Genomic DNA, 19281 nt, shown 5'->3' on the forward strand with positions numbered 1-19281 from the left:
TCCTTACTATCATGTTTTAAAAACTTTCAGGATAGCGAACCCAAATTTTTTTCCCCCAGAACTGCTCTTTGTTGCTATTCCAGTCACACTGTTGGATAATATTTGTTGCTTAGTGTAAAATGGGTATGCTTTGTAATTATTACATAAATGTTCTGTATATAAAAAGGTGTAACATGTGTTAACATTATCACACGTTACTGACACAAGCAAATTTAAGTTATTATTCCCAAGCATTAGTCTGAACCCCATGTATGGGGCCCCCTGGTGGCCACGGGGGCCCTTTGGAACCGCATATGTTGCCTATTAAGTAGGACTGGCATTGTTTTTGAGTCTATATGAAACATTGAAACATGTTTTCAATATACTGTAAGAGCTGTATGACATCTTTCAACTGAATAACTTGCAAATGCAATCATGCATGTTAGTGTGCAGATTGGTATAGTGTGCATTAATAGATAAACCTGTCTAAACTAAAGAGATTAGTACAGGAATGGTCAGACATAACATTAGGATAATCTGGCAATTATTATTTTCTTATAAACCTGTTTAAATATTACAGTGTCTATAAGTACATTGTATATTTAAGTTTATTATCTTCACAATTAAAGAGATAGTTCACCCAAAAATGAAAATTAGCCCATGATTTACTTACCCTGAAGTCATCCTTGGTGTATATGACATTCTTCTTTCAGACGGATTCAGTCGGAGTTCTATTAAAAAAATTCCCGGCTCTTCCAAGCTTTATAATGGCAGTGAATGGGTGTATGTCTTTGGAAGTCCATCAAAGTGCATCTATTCATGATTAAAGTGCTCCACACACGCACTCCGGGGGTTAATAAAGGCCTTCTGAAGTAAAGCGATGCGTTCGTATAAGAAAAATATCCATATTTAAAACTTTATTGACTAAAATAACTAGCTTCCGGCAGACGGCCGTTCGCATCGATTTACGCCAAAAGAGTAACTCTTGAACTTGACGCACAACGTAATGACGAGCACGGTTGCCCAGCCCTGTTTGTTTGAACCGCAAGAGGCGTCAATTGCCAAGTGTAGTGAGTGTGCAGCTCACTCAGGGGAGGATCTATGCTAATAGGGAAAAGTCTGTCACCAGTCATGGGAGGGGCCTGTTCCATTGCGATGTCACAATGGGTAGAAAACATGAACAAATCATTTTGAGACAATTTTTAATTTTATTTTTAGGAAATACAAAAAAGAGTGGGTGGATTTTTACCGTTATAGGTTAGTTGTCCACACTGTGGACAATTTTTTTTCTTCAAAAAACCATGTAAAAGTGAATTTTGCGTTTTGCAAAAAAGGAACCCTTTAAGAAATGCTGTGGCATTTGGTTAACTGTCAACAAATGTCCACAGTTAAGACATCTACAAGAAGGTCCATAGCACTAAACCATGTGTAAGCAACAGAATGACAATTATAGAGTAACAATTTGTACGACATGTTTAAAGAACCTCCTCAGCTTTGTGCATTTAACTCACTCTTGTACCATGGTTACATTTGACAACTTATCAATAATATAATTTTTGTAAATAATTTGGTATTTACAAATAAAATAAGCACACTAAGAAAATAGTTCTGATTCCACTTATCTACATGAAGAATTAAGGAAATCCTGTAAAATATCAAGGTACTTCAGTTTACAGGTGTATATCCCCTTTACAGCTGTTCTTCAATTAACAATACATATTAATACATCCATTTGAACAAAACTTGTCCCTTGACGAAGTTCCATTAATATGTTGTATGTCAGGATTTCATGTTCAATGAGCAATTTGACAACTGTAACAATTTTTTTTTCCAAGTGCTTTATCTTTTAAATAGAAGTCCTGTATCAGAAGTGCATGAAGGTCACACCTCTCCAACAAATGTTTCTCTATAGGATAGGAAAACAGTGACATCAGTAGTTATTAGCCGTGTTTCCACTGTCCGGCCAAAAGGAGGCGTGCTATGGCATGCTAGCGCCAGTCGTGTTTCCACTGTCACTTCCAGGGCTTGATCGGGCCTCGTCGGGGCTTCTCCTTCTCTGACTGAAAATATAACTCTATTGGGACTGTCTATTTTCTTTAGAATGGTATTGATCATTCTTTCTAAATGTGATGAAACTATGCGGAGCTTCTGACCCGTCGGTGGAAACGCAGCGTGTTTGGGGCTCTGTGCTACAGGTCAGAGGCTATTATCCCAGCACAGCCCATTGCCCTGGCTCGCACTGGCCCGACAGTGGAAAAGCGGCTATTGTGCCTTAGGACTAGAGGCTTAGAAGTTTGACGGTCTTATCATCATAGTCGTGGCCTTTAGTGAATATGCTGAACCTTTCCAGTAGTACCATTTGATGCCATTGAAACGATTAGTGTTCTGTCCCTGCTGGTAGTATACTCCATTGAGATTAGATGGTCCACAGGCATCAAACCACCAACCTAAATTATACAACACAAATATATACTTTAGGATATAAAAACAGAAGTATATTGTGACAACACAAAATGTTGGCTGTTGTTAACATACACCAGGCTCCCAAATATTACTACAGGTATTACAAATAAACAATTTTGTTTTTGAATGCATCAATCCTATTTCCTCAATTATTAGTATTAGTAGTAGTTCTTTTTTTTGCTAGCTAAAATAAGAATGATTAAGGGGAAGTCTTCAGATCCCAGACCATTAATGGCAATGTTCATCAAGGCTAAGTTCCCAAATGAGCTACTCAGTGACTAACTCCTGGCTAATTTAGTAAACCATGACCCAACTATAAAAAATGCAAAGCACCTTTTATATAGATTTCTGGGGTAAGGGGTTTTCATTTTACTTTTTTGGGTATTTATACTTTACTCCAGTTCAATTTAAACTGAATACTTGTACTTTTGCTTAATTCCATTTCTGAAGAAAAATCTGTACATTTTACTCCTTACAATTTTATTTTGATTTGAAAAGTAATCGTCACATGTTTGAAGATTATTTTCGTCCATCTTATGCACATCACATGTGATAAATGAAAGCTCAAACATTCATAATTTATCCAGATAGAAATTTATTGCCCATTTTCAATGGGAAAGTGCCCCAGCAACATTGCTCAAAAAGTTGCCCTGTGTATCATCACCTTTAGATGCCAGGTTAGGGTTACACACTCATTTTCTGTCATGGTCAATGGACCCCCTGAACTTGGCCACCCCTTGTATAAACTCTAGTTCAGCCACTGCTTGATCACTGCTTGAACCAGTTATGTTTGTTTTTGTGCATCAAACCTGTATGCTTCAGTTTTAACTTTCTTCAATTTCTGGCTTCAAAAGTTCACCATCAAATCTGAGAAATCACATTTAGGCAGCTAAATTGCTTTCCCCTCCTGCTAATGTAATGTGAAGTCTATGCATTATTTTTGTCTGTTTTGATATAGCTGCTAGACATCTGTGTATTGTAAATGTATAAGATTGAGTGCAATTCTTTTTATTTTTTTGTCTTTAGGGATAACAATCAGTCAATCAATTAATTTTTAATGTGATTAATTACGTTATGCGGATTAATTATTTTAAATGAATCACATTTAAATATTTGCTACCATTAAAAAGAAACAATTCAAAGACCTTTCATTATTGTTGCAAACGGAGCCATTGAATATACATCACAAAAAGTGGTTTTAAAAGTCAGTATTGTATGTTTTAATTCTCTATCACTTATCATAAGCCTCTCATTGGACTACAGTACACAGAAATCTTCCAGAGATAGATTTAGGGGTGATTAACTCAATACATATTCTTGGATTTTGAGGTTATAATTGTTACATTTATTCCAAATAAATAGATTGAGAGATTCACAAATAAATGTAAAGAGATTCACAAAAATGTATAAAATTCACAAATAAATAGATTAAGATCCACAAATATAAAGAGATTCACAAAAATTAAAAAAATTAACAAATAAATAAAAAGAGATTTGCAAATAAAATATACTTACAAATGTGTTTTATGTCACAAACACAAATCTGCCTGGCATTCATTTGTGAATGACTTTGTGCATTTGTGGATGGCTGCACACATTTGTGAATCGCTTCTTGTGTATTTGTTGATCCCCGCAAGCATTTGTGGATTTTGAAGCACTAACGTCAAGACATGCAGACAAATCCACAAATAAGTGGACTGCACCCAACGTCTACTTAAGCTGACCAATCGTAGCACAACAGGATGATTCACCAACAGTAAACGAAGGCTCGTTCTTCATAAGTACTACATGCACTTACGTTAATTTACATGACGGACAAATGATTCTCATTTTCGCTTTGACGCGTCCAGTGTTGACAGCCTCACACGGGGTAGACACGATGTATGACATGGCACAACGGCTGATTTTGCCTTTTATAAAAAAAAATGATTGGTTGGAGCGAGAGCATGCTATAATTGGTCAGCACAAATGGCTATTATCTGATTGGCTTAAGTAGACAGTGGGTGGAGTCCACTTATTTGTGGATTTTTCTGCACATCTTGACGTTAGAAATGTTTCAAAATCTACAAATGCATGCGGGGATCTACTAATGCACAGAAAACGATTCACAAATGAATGCCAGGCAGTTGTGTTTGTGACATTAACACATTTGTAAAAAAAAACAATTATTTGCCAATCTCATTTTATTTATTTTAATTGTATTATTTTTAATTTTAATATTTACATTTATTTGTGGATCTCAACCTATTTATTTGGAATAATGCAACAATTCTAACCCCAAATTGAATTCTGTCTGGAATACAATTCTGGCCTCTGCATCACATCTGAATGTGCTTTTTAATTGTTGTTGCATGCACTGACTTGAGAGATGTTTTTTACCTCTGCGTCATTGTTTTGTTTTATTCTTTCAACCAAATCTTTCTGTGTATTGTATGTCTAACAAACCATTTTATGCAGTAAATTCACTTTGCATTGAGAAGATGATCCAAAATGATTAAACGAGTATCTCCTCTCTCATTTTTCATTTTTGCTATGGTACTTTTACTTTTTTTAATCCTTAAGTACAATTTAAAGTTGTACTTTTTTTTTTACTTCTACTCAAGTATACTATATTAAGTATATCAAGTATTTTTACACCCCTGGTGCCAAGTGACAGACTTAAAAAAACTGGGGCAAATGAGTACTCTAAATCCATTAGAATAAGACAATTATGATGCATACTGTAAAACACTGAAGAAATGATAGAGGTATTTGAAAGTAATTTGCTCTTACCTCCTGAGAGCATTTGTGAGCATTTGCAAATACATTTGTCGTTGTCTACATCTTTTGTGCTGAAATCACTTCCTGGCTGTCCCATGCTGCTGGTTCTACCCGCTGTTCCACTGTAGTTGTTGAGGTGTATCCTATAGAATTGGAAAATCAGAAATATAAATAAAATATTATACATGCGAGTTAGTCTGGTAATTCAATTCTGTTCAATAAGACAATTCTGTTCAATTCTGTTCAATAAGGTTTTCTAATTTAAAGACATTCTAGACATGCCAGAGATGAAGAATGTTCCCAAAGGTATAAAGACCAACTTAACATTGCAAGTAAATCACTTGCATATGCAACAAAAATTTTATATATATATATATATATATATATATATATATATATATATATATATATATATATATATATATATATATATATATATATATATATATATATATATACACACATATACACATATACACACACACACACACACACACACACACACACAGGTGCTGGTCATAAAATTAGAATATCATCAAAAAGTTGATTTATTTCAAGAATTCAACTTAACAGGTGAAACTAATATATTATATAGACTCATTACATGCACAGTGAGATATTTCAAGCCTTTATTTGTTATCATTTTGATGATTATGGCTTACAGCTTATGAAACCCATGAAATTTTAAATCTCAGAAAATTAGAATATTACATGAAATCACACAGTAATTACACAGTAATCCCATGGTCATTGAACCAGGTTTTGGTTCTTTTGGCAGTGTGGGCAGGTGCAAATCCTGCTGGAAAATGAAGGAAGCATGAAGTGCTCTGAAAATGTCCTGGTAGACGGCTGCGTTGACTCTGGATTTAATAAAGCACAGTGGACCAAAGTCCTCTTTTCTGATGAGAGCAAATTTTGCATCTCATTTGGAAACCAAGGTCCCAGAGTCTGGAGGAAGAATGGAGAGGCACACAATCCAAGATGCTTGAAGTCCAGTGTGAAGTTTCTACAGTCTGTGTTGGTTTGGGGAGCCATGTCATCGGCTGGTGTTGGTCCACTGTGCTGTCCACTCAACGCAGCCGTCTACCAGGACATTTCCAGAGCACTTCATGCTTCCTTCAGCAGACAAGCTTTATGGAGATGCTTCCTTCATTTTCCAGCAGGATTTGCACCTGCCCACACTGCCAAAAGAACCAAAACCTGGTTCAATGACCATGGGATTACTGTGTAATTACTGTGATTTCATGTAATATTCAAATTTTCTGGGATTTTGATTTCGTGGATTTCATAAGCTGTAAGCCATAATCATCAAAATGATAACAAATAAAGGCTTGAAATATCTCACTTTGCATGTAATGAGTCTATATAATATATTAGTTTCACCTGTTAAAGTTGAATTCTTGAAATAAATCAACTTTTTGATGATATTCTAATTTTATGACCAGCACCTGTATATATGAGCACTTCTCCTTTGCCGAGATAATTCATCCACCTCACAGGTGTGGCATATCAAGTTGCTGATTAGACAGCATGATTATTGCACAGGTGTGCCTTAGGCTGGCCACAATAAAAGGCCACTCTAAAATGTGCAGTTTTATCACACAGCACAATGCCACACATCTCGCAAGTTTTGAGGGAGCGTGCAATTGACATGCTGACTGCAGGAATGTCCACCAGAGCTGTTGCCCATGAATTGAATGTTCATTTCTCTACCATAAGCCGTCTCCAAAGGCTTTTCAGAGAATTTGGCAGTACATCCAACCGACCACGTGTAACCACACCAGCCCAGGACCTCCACATCCAGCATCTTCACCTCCAAGATTGTCTGAGACCAGCCACCTGGACAGCTGCTGCAACAATCGGTTTGCATAACCAAAGAATTTCTGCACAAACTGTCAGAAACCGTCTCAAGGAAGCTCATCTGCATGCTTGTCGTCCTCATCGGGGTCTCGACCTGACTGCAATTCGTTGTCGTAACCGACTTGAGTGGGCAAATGCTCACATTCGATGGCGTCTGGCACTTTGGAAAGGTGTTCTCTTCACGGATGAATCCCGGTTTTCGCTGTACAGGGCAGATGGCAGACAGGCGTATGGCGTTGTGTGGGTGAGCGGTTTGCTAATGTCAACGTTGTGGATCGAGTGGCCCATGGTGGCGGTGGGCTCATGGTATGGGCAGGCGTATGTTATGGACAACGAACACAGGTGCATTTTATTGATGGCATTTTGAATGCACAGAGATACCGTGACGAGATCCTGAGGCCCATTGTTGTGCCATTCATCCATGACCATCACCTCATGTTGACGTTTTACAGTACAAACTGCACTGCCTAAGGCACACCTGTGCAATAATCATGCTGCCTAATCAGCATCTTGATATGCCACACCTGTGAGGTGGATGGATTATCTCAGCAAAGGAGAAGTGCTCACTAACACAGATTTAGACAGATTTGTGAACAATATTTGAGAGATATAGGCCTTTTGTGTATATAGAAAAAGTATTAGATCTTTGAGTTCAGTTCATGAAAAATGGGGGTAAAAACAAGTGTTGCGTTTATAATTTAGTTATTTGTATATTGAGGCCTTTACAAGGCAGCTACTGTACCTATGGAGGCAGTAGACAGCTCACTAGGTCTCAGTCCAGAGCCTTACTGTATATCATTACAAAAATGGTAATTACCCACTAACTTGTTGGGGGGTCAGATGGCAAAAGTTGTTCAGGGAACTGTGTTGTCATGTTTTCACATTACATAGACCGTACGTATTTCCAGATTTCAAAATATTTTCTTTGGAGTTGTGACAATAGTGTGCCAGCCCTCCAGAGTTTTTATTGCGGAATGCACAGCAGTGTTAACATGGGTGTGTACCAAATCAACAGCTAATTCGTAGCTTCCTGGTGTTTTACTTCAAACATGAGAGCATACTGATGTCAGACTTGATGGTCACAAACCAAAAAGATTAAAGAAGATTAATTAGATGGAGATATTCTAAAATAGCTGATATACACACACCTGTTCAACCTGTTCACATCAATTCTGTCATTATGAATAATAATGTGGTTAGTTGTGATGTTGCTTAATGTTGGTAAAGAACTAAACTCTGCTTCACGATATGCTTAACTACAACTCTTAATACCAAGTTCTTCATGTTTCTTTGTTGCTCTCACATAGCATAAAGCAGACATGCGTACTGATGCAAATAATCACTGTATAAACAATATACAGGAATGTGATTTTCTCATATTTATACGGCTTTCTGTATTTTCCGACCTGAATAGTATGACCGACGTGAATTGCATAAATCCGAGAAAAAAATAGTTTTTTACTGGTTACTGTATGATGATTGAAATCGCGTAATTGCTTTAAACAAATACTAAATAAACTACAAAATGTTTTTGTTTCTAATACATTTATTTAATGCACGGATTGCTCATGACAGCACTGCATGAGCCCGCGGCGCCAGAGTTCAAATAACCAATTGCGAGAAAATCTACATTGAAACTGTTATCCGCTAGTTGCCTGGTAACTTTTTATGAATTTTGACAATGCATGGTTGTGAGAATGTGATATGGCTTAGTGCGATCCAATGTCCCCTCAAAAAAAAAAATTATCTCTCTATTTGGGTGGACATTTTTCGCCACCTGAGCAAAAATATTCTTTATACCTGACCTGTACAGCATACGTAGAAACACAATGGTTTCAACATGCAGTTGTTACTTTTAACTTCTTTTTTACTTGAACCTTGATGTAACTTTTTGGTATTAAATCATATTTTTGAAAACAAGCAGTTAATTAAGAAGTCACTAAATGAAGCACATTTTACGTTACCTGAGAATATTTAGTTTTACAGTGCTGTTTACTGTACCAGTCTTTACCAAGAAATTTATAAAAAATTATTTACAAAACCTTCTGCAGGAAGAAAATATAATATAGTATGAAAAAAAGTAAGCTGTTACACTGAGATGGTTTGGTAACCATAAAGTGTTTTTGTATAGTCAATTATTGGCTACAGACAGCATTAAATAGTTGTTTATTGCTTATGAATTTCCAACATTTACTTTAGCAGGGGGTTTCAAACTTTTTAATGGCAAGGAGCCCTAAACAAATTTCGGATTGAGTTATTTGGTCCGCAAACATGACTATTCCTACCGTGGCTGATTTGGCTCACTGCCACTCACACGTGCTCACATCATTCTCTTTCTATGAAACCTGGAAACTGCGTTGACCATTTTTTACTCCATAGCAATACCAACTCTATAGCGGTTGATCAGACCACTGCAAGTATTTCTCACTTAATCTACAATCAAATGGATTTCTCCGCTCATTTCGCCTCTGTCCTCTGCGCTGCATTTTATTCTTAATTGTGCAGCCGTGGCATCAGAAGTGCACGGCTGCGCATGTGCACAGCTTCGAGGGAACATTGGTGCGATCATCACATTGCTGTTGTAATTAAATAAATAAAGTCGCACTGCATGTTTCAATAGCTTTCATTCAGTGGATAATTCCTTCATTTTCAGTTTCGATTCACAGTAAACGCTACTCTGTAAGTGCTGTGTGTTTGAGTCACTTATAATTTGCATTTGGGAATGCAACAGGCACCAACCATCTTTCAAAATTCATAGATTTTCCTTCTTTTTTTGTCTTTAGCTAATCACATGCTTGGATATAGCAAAATTCCAGCATCACACAGCATATACTATAAAAAACACCCAAGGAGTCACAAAACTCCGAGGTATATGAAGGCACGGTGTAGTTCTTCACCTGTAATTCTGTTTCTCTCCATCAAGTGAGAACTGTTCATATTTTGAAAAGGCTGTGTTCCCCTCCCAGTCTGTCAGATCTATCCTGAGGACATGTTGTTTTTCTTGTGTCAACTTGGAGATGATTTCATTCCCCAACCAGTGTTCACCTGAGATGTCTCCAAACCCCTGAATTGGAAATACAGAAAATCCATGTTTCATATCAGTGTAAAATTGTCAGAAGTGTACAAAGAAAGATGTAAGCGCAATTAAATCCTTACCATTGTGTAATTTTTCCACGTTTGATGAAAATCAACAAGGCCATTAAAGCGCTTCTGTATTACTGTCCATCCACCTCCATCTATTTCCATGTCGCAGTAGGCCTGGAAACAAAATAAATCGTAAATTACTGGCTAAATTTCATCATTCATGTCCGTTCTGTATACACTTGAATCTCATGTCATGCCTTTCTTCCAGGATATAACAAACAAATAACCTTTTTGGGCAACTTTCTCAGAATGCTAAGAAAGTCTAAAAATAATGTTAAATTGGCAGTCTTTCATTACTTCTAAAGAAAGGTTTCTTAGAAAATGGCTCTCAGTGGGGAAGCGTGTTTAGAACTTAAGCAAAAGAGTTGCTCTTAAAAGAATAATTAACTCATTTAGTCACCCTTGTATCTTTCAAACCACATATTTTAATTATATTCTTAAAACACAAACGTTTTTAGGCAGAATGTCCATACTCTTCTATTTCACACAAGAGAATTTTTTTTTTTTTTTTTTTTTTTTACTTTCAAGCTCAAACTGCACCATTGAAGTATTTGAGTGTATTTAGGTCTCCTTACTTTAGATCAGGGGTTTTCAAACTGTGGGTCGCGACCCATTTGTGGGTCGCGCAGTCACTATTGGCTGCAGCTAAATTTACGTTTCATGAATGACACACACACAAACATTTTGCACGATGTACCAATGTTAAATAGAAATCGCATTACACAGGAGAATTCAAATGTCACGAAAGGCGCTGCGTTTCCCAAAAGCATCGTATGCCTAAGTAGATTGTAAAACCGTTTCCACTTATGGTCTCTACGATCAGCTTAGCTCCCGATGCTTTTGGGAAACGCAGCGGAGACCTGAATCAGCCTTTTCGTGACATTTGAATTATCCGGTGTAATGCGATCTCATGCAGAATGCAGAGCAGTGATTGGAGTAAACGAGTTTCTTCTTGTTAATAATACGCACAGAACCGCTTAATGAACCGCGCCGCTCTGAGACGTAGAAGTTGTTGACACAACATGTCGCAAGCGCGCGCTTCATGAAACAAATCGCATTGATTTCTCTGTCGTCTGTTCAACACAGCACTGTTGTCTTTCAGAGATATGGTCGTCGTAAGAGTGCGTTGTTTGCGTTCCCTTGCATGCATTTTGCTACAACGCAAAAAATATAGCCTATATATAAAAAGTACTTCACATGTACACACACGAGCACGAAAGCATTTTCTGCGCTGAACAACACTCGCAGCATAAATATTAGTATTGAAATTCTAGGTCCTGGGCCTACTGTCAAATAAAATTATTAGTCTATTATATTTTTTTATATTCTGATTTTTATCATATCAAACCTTTGGTTATGATTAAGCTTACTTGATCTTTTTTCATTTATTTAAATTTGTTCTGCCATGTCTGGTAAATCAGTAGAGGCAGCAGACAAAAACTACTCAGTATTCTTCACATAATTTCAACAGCCATTAGGCTGTTAGGCTCTCAATTTTTGATAATGTGCCAAAAGTTTGTATTGCAATTAAACTTGTCATTCATAGGCTACTATAACAAGGAAAAAAAAAAAACTGCTCCAAAGAGAACTAACGCCTCCTACCCCACATTCATGCTTTAAAATTATTTTATATTTTGGTGGGTCTTGAGATAGATTATTCTTGTCTAGGTGGGTCCTTGAATAGAAAAGTTTGGGAACCCCTGCTTTAGATGATAGCTAAGTGTTCAAGTCAAGTCATCTTTATTTTAAAAGTGCTTTATACAATACAGGTTGTTTCAAAGCAGCTTCACAGTGATAATAGGAAAATTATGCATTTTGCTTTTGTTCAACTGAAGTCATTTCAGTGTTAAAAAAAAGATCATGGATATTCACTTTTGTATTTTCAAAGCTTTGTTGCGATCTGACATATGACCAAGAAGCAATGGCTTTTGGCATCGGTAATGTCTAAAGGCTCCATTTTTTAATTAAACACAATTGATAATTTGCTTTAATATTATTGTTGTCTTTTTTGTCTTTCAAAGTACAGTGTAAGCAGGAAAATAAGGATTAGATTGAGAAAAAGATCAGGACATGACTTCAAGTGTTCGTGAGCTTGTGCAATCAAATTACTATCCACTTTTGGTCTATGGAAAATAGTGACTTTGACATTCAGCCTTTAGTGTTTCGGTGGATAAAAAAAGAATGTAGTACATGGTCAGAACAATACACGGGGGAGTAAATGAAAAATGTTTTAATTTTCTTATGTTTGCTAATACTACTTTGAATGTCAATGCACTGTTATATATTTAAGTATTTTGCTGGTATTTTACTACTTCGACTTGAATTAAGTTGATAGACATTACCTTGAACTGCTGTTTTGTATCAGGTATGGTCAACGAGTAGACCCCGCTTTCCTTGTTCCCTGACTTGAATACTGCAGCACAGTCATTGTACTGATCTGGATCGTCCTGCATCATTGCAGGATTGCTACCTGATAAAAGAAATGTTTTGTTAAACCAAAGTAGACAGTATGCGTTGTAATAGGGGTGGGAATAGTTTGGAACCTCACGATTTTCGATTTTTGATTGTTTAATTTGATTATAGTTTTGTTACTTTTCCTATTTAACTATCCTGGTTAATTTAACCCTATCCTGGTCTACACGTACCAGATTGAGCATGCTCCGCTGTGCAATTACTATAGGGGCTTTTGCACCGGGCAGTTATAGGAAAAATAGTTTTAGGAACTAGCCACGGTAGGGCGGTTCCTGGAGAACTAAATGTTTCCTTAGGGCCATTTTCCTGGTTGCATTTACACCGCCAGTAAGTACTCTGAAGTGACGTAAGCCTGCCGACATTCAACAGTCAACTGAATGGAGGATGCCGTGATCGGAGCTATGTTTTTGTTGGTTCATGGTATTCGTGATAACTGAGATGGAATGTAGACCATATAAGTGATACGATTGAAAGGGCTTTGAGATTAAATCTCTTGTGACAACTTGCGGGGCTACATATCATAGAGGCTGAGAAAAGAACACAACACCACAGACAAAAGCGACAGGTAAATGGCGTTAACATTAGCTTTCTGAATGTTTCTGTAGGATTTTTTAAAAATACGGGTGCTGTTTCTTATGGTTCTCGTTCGACCAATCAACGTACACTAAAGTCCCTGGTAGTTCCTATTGTGCTGGGTTAGACCCTACTCTGAAGTAGGGACTAATTTAGTTCCCCCACAAACAAGCACAAATGGCAAGTTTTTGCTTGAGGAGTCTGTCTACCATCAGTGGTTAGGCTGCAGTGGAAAAATCAAGTGTTTTTCCAAATCCTCCCGAGTAGTCATGATACAGACAGGACACATGACTGAGTTGACTTTGATGTCCAAGCATCACACATCACAACTCTTGTTGCTGTCTTAAGGGCTTCCTCCACCTTTATCTCTGTCTCTTGGTACGCCAAGGTACTGTTTTATGCGTAAAAAGCCATTGGGATGTATGCTACACCTAGGCTCAATTGTGTGGATCAATTACCGAAAGCCTCATGTTTGTAGTGTTTCCAAAATACTTCACTTTACCAAACTTGCATATTTACCAAGCTTGCATATGTCTTGTCAAGCATCTCCTTCTCCTGGAGTTGATAAAATCCAAAGTTTGTCCAAACACTTGCCCACCCTGAAAATGGGGCAGAATGTAGCCTATCTGTTTTTCCTCCTCTATTGCTCATGCGTGAGTTAAACCTTAAACCTCCATTTTATTGTGTTATTGTATATTGTTTATTTTAGCACTTCCGTAAGTGAAACACCACATTACAGCCTGTAATAATTGAACATTGAAATAGATTTGTTTTATATTTCCTGACAAAGATATGTCATATAGCCTACCGCTTCTGCGCTTTGAGAGGGATGTGGGACACAAGCAGGAAAGAGACCATCTCTTTTCTAATATCTTCATGTTTTCTTCTGATGTTCCAAGCAACTGACACTTGTTGTAAAAGGTCTGAAGAGCGAATTTTATCTTCCACAGTGTCAAGACATTTAGGCTATGTTTGATTTTGTGCTGCCAGAGAAAGCGAAACTAATGCCTGGTTCAGATTACAATTTTTTTTTGTCTTTTACGATACACTGTGTCAGATTATGCGATTTTGACTAAAATATTGTCGTGTCGTGGACAAGAAACATGTCAGACTACCTGACCAGTCATCGCGTGCCGTCTCACACGCACACATACTGTAAGCACACATTCACTCACACACTGAAACACACACACACACACACACACACACACTCACTCACTCACTCACACACTCACTCACTCACTCACTCACTCACTCACGCGCACACTCACTCACTCGCACACACTCACTCACTCTTGACGGAACCGTCGTGGAGGGCTGAAAAAAAATTAAACCTGCTAGTCTTTTCATCGTGATGTAGTGAAGCATCGCAGATGCGGCGTCGGTTGTTGTCCACTGACACACTACATGAGATGAAACGATCGAATCTTGCGTCCCGACGCCCGTTGTCATTTACGAATCCCCACGACACATCAAACGGATCGTGCCAAAATTGTAATCTGTGTGTTATCTGAATCAGGCATTAAATCCCAAGCGTTTGTGAAATGCGCTATACAAATAAACTTGATGTTTATCACTGCCCTTACCATGATAACAAGCACAAACTGTGTTTTTTTTTTGTTTGTTTTTATGTGCAAGCAAAAAGGTATCAGGCCTATTATATTCACATTTTTACTGTGGTAAAGTAGAAAAAACGCTGTAGGACAAATTAAAAGTGAACCAAAGGAAGACACTTTTATAATCCACTGCGAAAATGGGCAAGACGTGAGTGAAGATTTGGGAAAAGAAACAAGATATTCCATGTCTAATGGAATATTGTTAAATTCGCAAAACATAATACAAAGCTTAAATGTATGGGCTCACGTGACATACCTCTCTCATTCGGCACGAATCCAAATGATTCCATGGCTGCAATGTAACATTAAATTGCAAACCTATTATTTCTTTTGTAAACAAAGCTTTTGCTTCACTCGTGTCATAATATTCACATAAAACAGCATTCACGTACAAAAAAAAAAGTGTTTTGGCGGACCACCGCGGTGATGAGGTTGTCAAGTTTACCGGCACAGCTCTATCGTCACACCACTATTCATAAGTGATTTAAAAGCGGGGTGGAAAAGAGGGAAAAACTAAATTCCTAGAAAAGTTCTAAATTGAAAAAGTGCGGTAATCGGTTTCATCAAATTTTTAAGTTAACAAACTCAAAGATTAAGTTAATAGAACTTTTAAATTTAGATTTTTTACTACACAAACATGTTAATTGCAATTATAATGAAGTATTGACTACAATTTGATTGCATCAATATCATATTAACATTATTTTATGGTTAACTGCCAGCTACCTTAGCAATAGCACACAATAACTATAACTATAACTATACAGCTGTATTGTATTGGTATTGGCAGTGACAAATTTTGTGCTTCACAAAGTTTGCTGCCGAGGAGTCAGCTACGGAATCATGTCACCACCAGTGCAGTGCTTGCTCAATCTTGGCAGCAGGTGGGTGTGAGTGCATCTGCACACACAGTAAGGTGAAGACTTCAGGACAACGGCCTAGAGAAGAAAAAAGTAGCCACTTCTCTCCAAGAAAAACATCAAAAACTGACTGAAATTCTGAAGGAAGTACAAGGATTGGACTGCACAAGACGCTACCATGAGTCCTGTGTCATGCCGACAGTGAAGCATTCTGAGAGCATCCATGTGTGGGGTTGCTTTTTATGCAAGGGAGGGGGCTCTCACAATTATGCCCAAAATCACTGCCATGAATAATGTAAGAGCAACTACTCTCAGTGATCTAGGAGTAATTTGGCGATGATCTGTGCACTTTCCTGCGTAATGAGCACTCCATGTCACAAGGAAAGAGTGATAATGAAGTGGCTGATCAATACATGGAATGAAGATCAATACATGGAAATTTTGGATCTGTGGCCAGGAAACTCCCTGGATCTTAATCCCATAGAGAACCTATGGTCAATCCTCAAAGGGCAAGTGGACATGCAAAAGTCCACAACTTGTGATCAACTCTGAGCACTTACAAAGCAAGAATGGCTCGCCATCTGTTAGGATTTTTCCCAGAAGCTGATTTCCAGCAACACTGTAAATATTGACTCTTTGCACATATCGAATGGTTTTGCCAATGAAAGACTTTAAAATGTATGAAATGCTTATTGTTTCCCAGTGTACCATAGGAACATGTGAAAAAGATAATCTGCAAATACAGAAGCAGCTTCTTCGTTCTAGCGTGTGTCCCGCGTTGGCGCAGGGTCCACTTGTTCGCATGCCTTTCGCCACTTGGCTTGATCCAGGGCATGAGCAGGGGTGATATTGACTGCTCTCATGTCCTCCGCCAGGCGATCGAGCCACCGATTTTTCATCCGGCTGCGCTGTCGTCGTCCAGATGGTGATGGATGATAACCCGTTTTCGCCACGGTCTCGTTGCCGCTTCTGATGACGTGGCCATACCAGCGGAGTTGGGCTTCATGCATCTTGTCAACTATGGGCTCATGCCCCTTTGGTCCTCTTCGTTCATGATGTGGTCAAGCCAGAGGGACCAGCTTCATCTCCATAACGTGGAGGGCCTGCTCATATTTGGTCGTGGCTGGCCAGAAAATACTGAAGCACCAAACATTGCAAAACACAAAATTTGTCGCTGCCAATACTTTTGGCCACGGTTGTACTATTGCATGTACACAGATAATCAACATGCAGCATATAAAGTCTTAAGGTTTTATAGCCAATTCTCAACCTAACCACAGGCTCTACTCTTGACCACAATGGTAACCTCTGCAAAACTACAACATAACAGAACAGTAAACACTAACACATCTCTACCTCTATTATTCTTGTGCAAAAACACACAAATAAACACTTAATTTCATAATTTATTCTCCTTTTATGCAATTTTATACATTTTGGGATTTTGATCACACTGCCTATCCTTACTGATAAAGTGTTGTATTCATGCATAAAGTTACTGTCAAGTAATATAAGAAGTTTTGAGAAAATAATTTCATTATGATTAGTGCCTTAAAGGTCTTTAACTGAAACTTGAACCGTGACAAAGTATATTGTGTTTACCGTACTCTGATGATTATCTTTCTCTCCGTCTCTGTCTAACTTGCAGTCTAGCCTTTTCCCCAAACATTTGAACAGCTGCATAATATTATAGGTGAATAATAGGTGAACTGTCTGGCACAATATTGTTTTTGGAGTTTATTTTGCCCCAGGTCCCATGTGTAATAACGGTTGAAATACTGATGCAAACCCCACCTTGCTTACCCACAGAGATGGTGTGAATTAGGTTGTTGACTGTATTTGTCAGCTCCTGCTGCTGCTGCTTCATGGCAGAGTTATCGGAGGAGGTGCGGAGCATTTGTTGCTCCATCTCTTTTATGATGCTAGTCTGCTTCTCCACCAGCTTCTTGAGCTGTTCCTTCTCCGCTTTCAAGTTTTCTAGCTCTGTATTTCTCTTGTCTTCCATGTCCTCCACTCGTTTTTCCAGAAAACTAAGAGGAACCAAGAGAACAAGTTTTGAAAAACACTCAGTTTTCCTCAAGACATTGGTTTTTCAACTCTATGAATGGAGTCAATAGCAATGTGAATTTAAGTTTCTATAAAAATGTTTGTGACTTGAATAGATCTTCCTCCAGAATTTGGAGAGACAAAGTGTGGAGTTTTTCTAAACAGCTCAATTAATATTATATTAATATTATTACCTGTTCTTTTCATTCAGCTTTTGGATTTCATTTATCTGTTGCAGAATTTCATTTTCCAGTTTGCTGGTTGAAATGGAGTTCTCAAGAAGCTGACGTTCAAGTCGAGTTGTTTGGTTAATTACCTAAAGATGAAAATAGACATTGTGTTTCCAACAGAAAGCATCTTAGATGAGACTCTGCAAACCATGAGTATTTCCATATTCACTTTCTGTCAGTGAATCAAATTCCCTCCACTGAAGGTGTTTTCTATTTTTTTTCAGCTGTTGTGGTCTTCCATGTTTCATTAAATGAAGTATTCTTAAAGCACCCATACAAATATCTTGGCTTTAACATGTATGTTGGAATTCTGACTTCTAACTATAAAACCATCTTCTTAATAATTTAGTGGTTCTTGATGATATTTTTGAGAGAATAACATTGCTTTCCTCTGCAAGTGTCCCCCTGTGGTGAAAATCAAGCTTTTAATATTGTTTATATGTCTAATGTGGTGTTTTTAATATGCTTTAAGACAAACCATGTGTAAATTCATAAGTCAACACCATTGCTGAGTATTTTCTCCTTAAAACTGCAGTGAAAAAAGTCAGTCTCAAAACGCATCTGACATCAGAAACTACCTTGTAACCAATCACGACAACGTGCCGGCGGGCTTTGGCATATCATTTACAGTGAACTAGCTGGGGTATTAAGAGATGCCTGGTTATCCTGTTTTTTTTAGGTTTTTTTTATTGATATGAAAAATCAGGTAGATTTAGCAATATAGCGGGTGTATGATGTATATTACGATGTTATGATTAATATATTAATGGATCCGCGTATACTAAATGAAGCAAGGGTGTAGTTGCATTCAAGCTATTTTAAGAATTTCACAGTAAAAAAACATTTAAATATGTCATTTTGGTGATCAAAGATGAGTTTTAAGGGATAAAATGATTTACTACAGGGGACTTTAAAAGAAGCATATGTCTAGAGATCATTTTACTATGAGATGAGAGAAGTTATCTTCTCAGCTCAGCTGTGTTTACCTGCAGTCGTGAGTGCAGTGATGGACAGCTGTCCTGGTGTTTGGATTTCATGTGATGTCATGGTGCCGATATTTAGGATATCTCCATTTCACCAGACAATGTTTCATGACATGTTGACCCATTTTATCAAAAGTAATTCCATTTTGTAAGTTAATTTAGTAAAATAATTTTGATCAAAGTAATTCTAAACTTTGCTGCGCCTAGAGGCAGACGACGACGACATTCTGTGATCAAATACAATCAACTTGTTAACAAGCTCCACAGCGTCACCCGGTGCATTTAGTTATAACTG

General features: G+C 37.6%; 2 protein-coding genes across 5 annotated transcripts in view; one reads left to right on the forward strand and one right to left on the reverse strand.

Annotated features, from left to right (window-relative positions):
- Positions 1–19281, forward strand: part of mcph1 (microcephalin 1) — a 123488-nt gene that overhangs the window by 75390 nt on the left and 28817 nt on the right. The window lies entirely within an intron of this gene.
- The window catches only part of angpt2a (angiopoietin 2a), a 31282-nt gene continuing 13172 nt past the window's right edge, over positions 1172–19281 (reverse strand). For 2 of the 3 annotated variants that reach the window (XM_079854881.1, XM_079854883.1), the window contains exons 3-9: positions 17968–18089; positions 17522–17757; positions 12549–12676; positions 10219–10320; positions 9960–10126; positions 5215–5345; positions 1172–2426 (exon numbers count right to left, since the gene is read on the reverse strand). In XM_079854881.1, coding sequence (XP_079711007.1) covers positions 2266–2426; positions 5215–5345; positions 9960–10126; positions 10219–10320; positions 12549–12676; positions 17522–17757; positions 17968–18089 — 1047 coding nt within the window. In that variant the 3' untranslated portion in view covers positions 1172–2265. The remainder of the gene's footprint in view (positions 2427–5214; positions 5346–9959; positions 10127–10218; positions 10321–12548; positions 12677–17521; positions 17758–17967; positions 18090–19281) is intronic. The other variant, XM_079854882.1, reaches the window with a different exon arrangement.

The sequence above is a fragment of the Squalius cephalus genome (genome assembly GCF_949319135.1).
Source record: "Squalius cephalus genome assembly, chromosome: 21".
Classification (NCBI taxonomy): Eukaryota; Metazoa; Chordata; class Actinopteri; order Cypriniformes; family Leuciscidae; genus Squalius; species Squalius cephalus.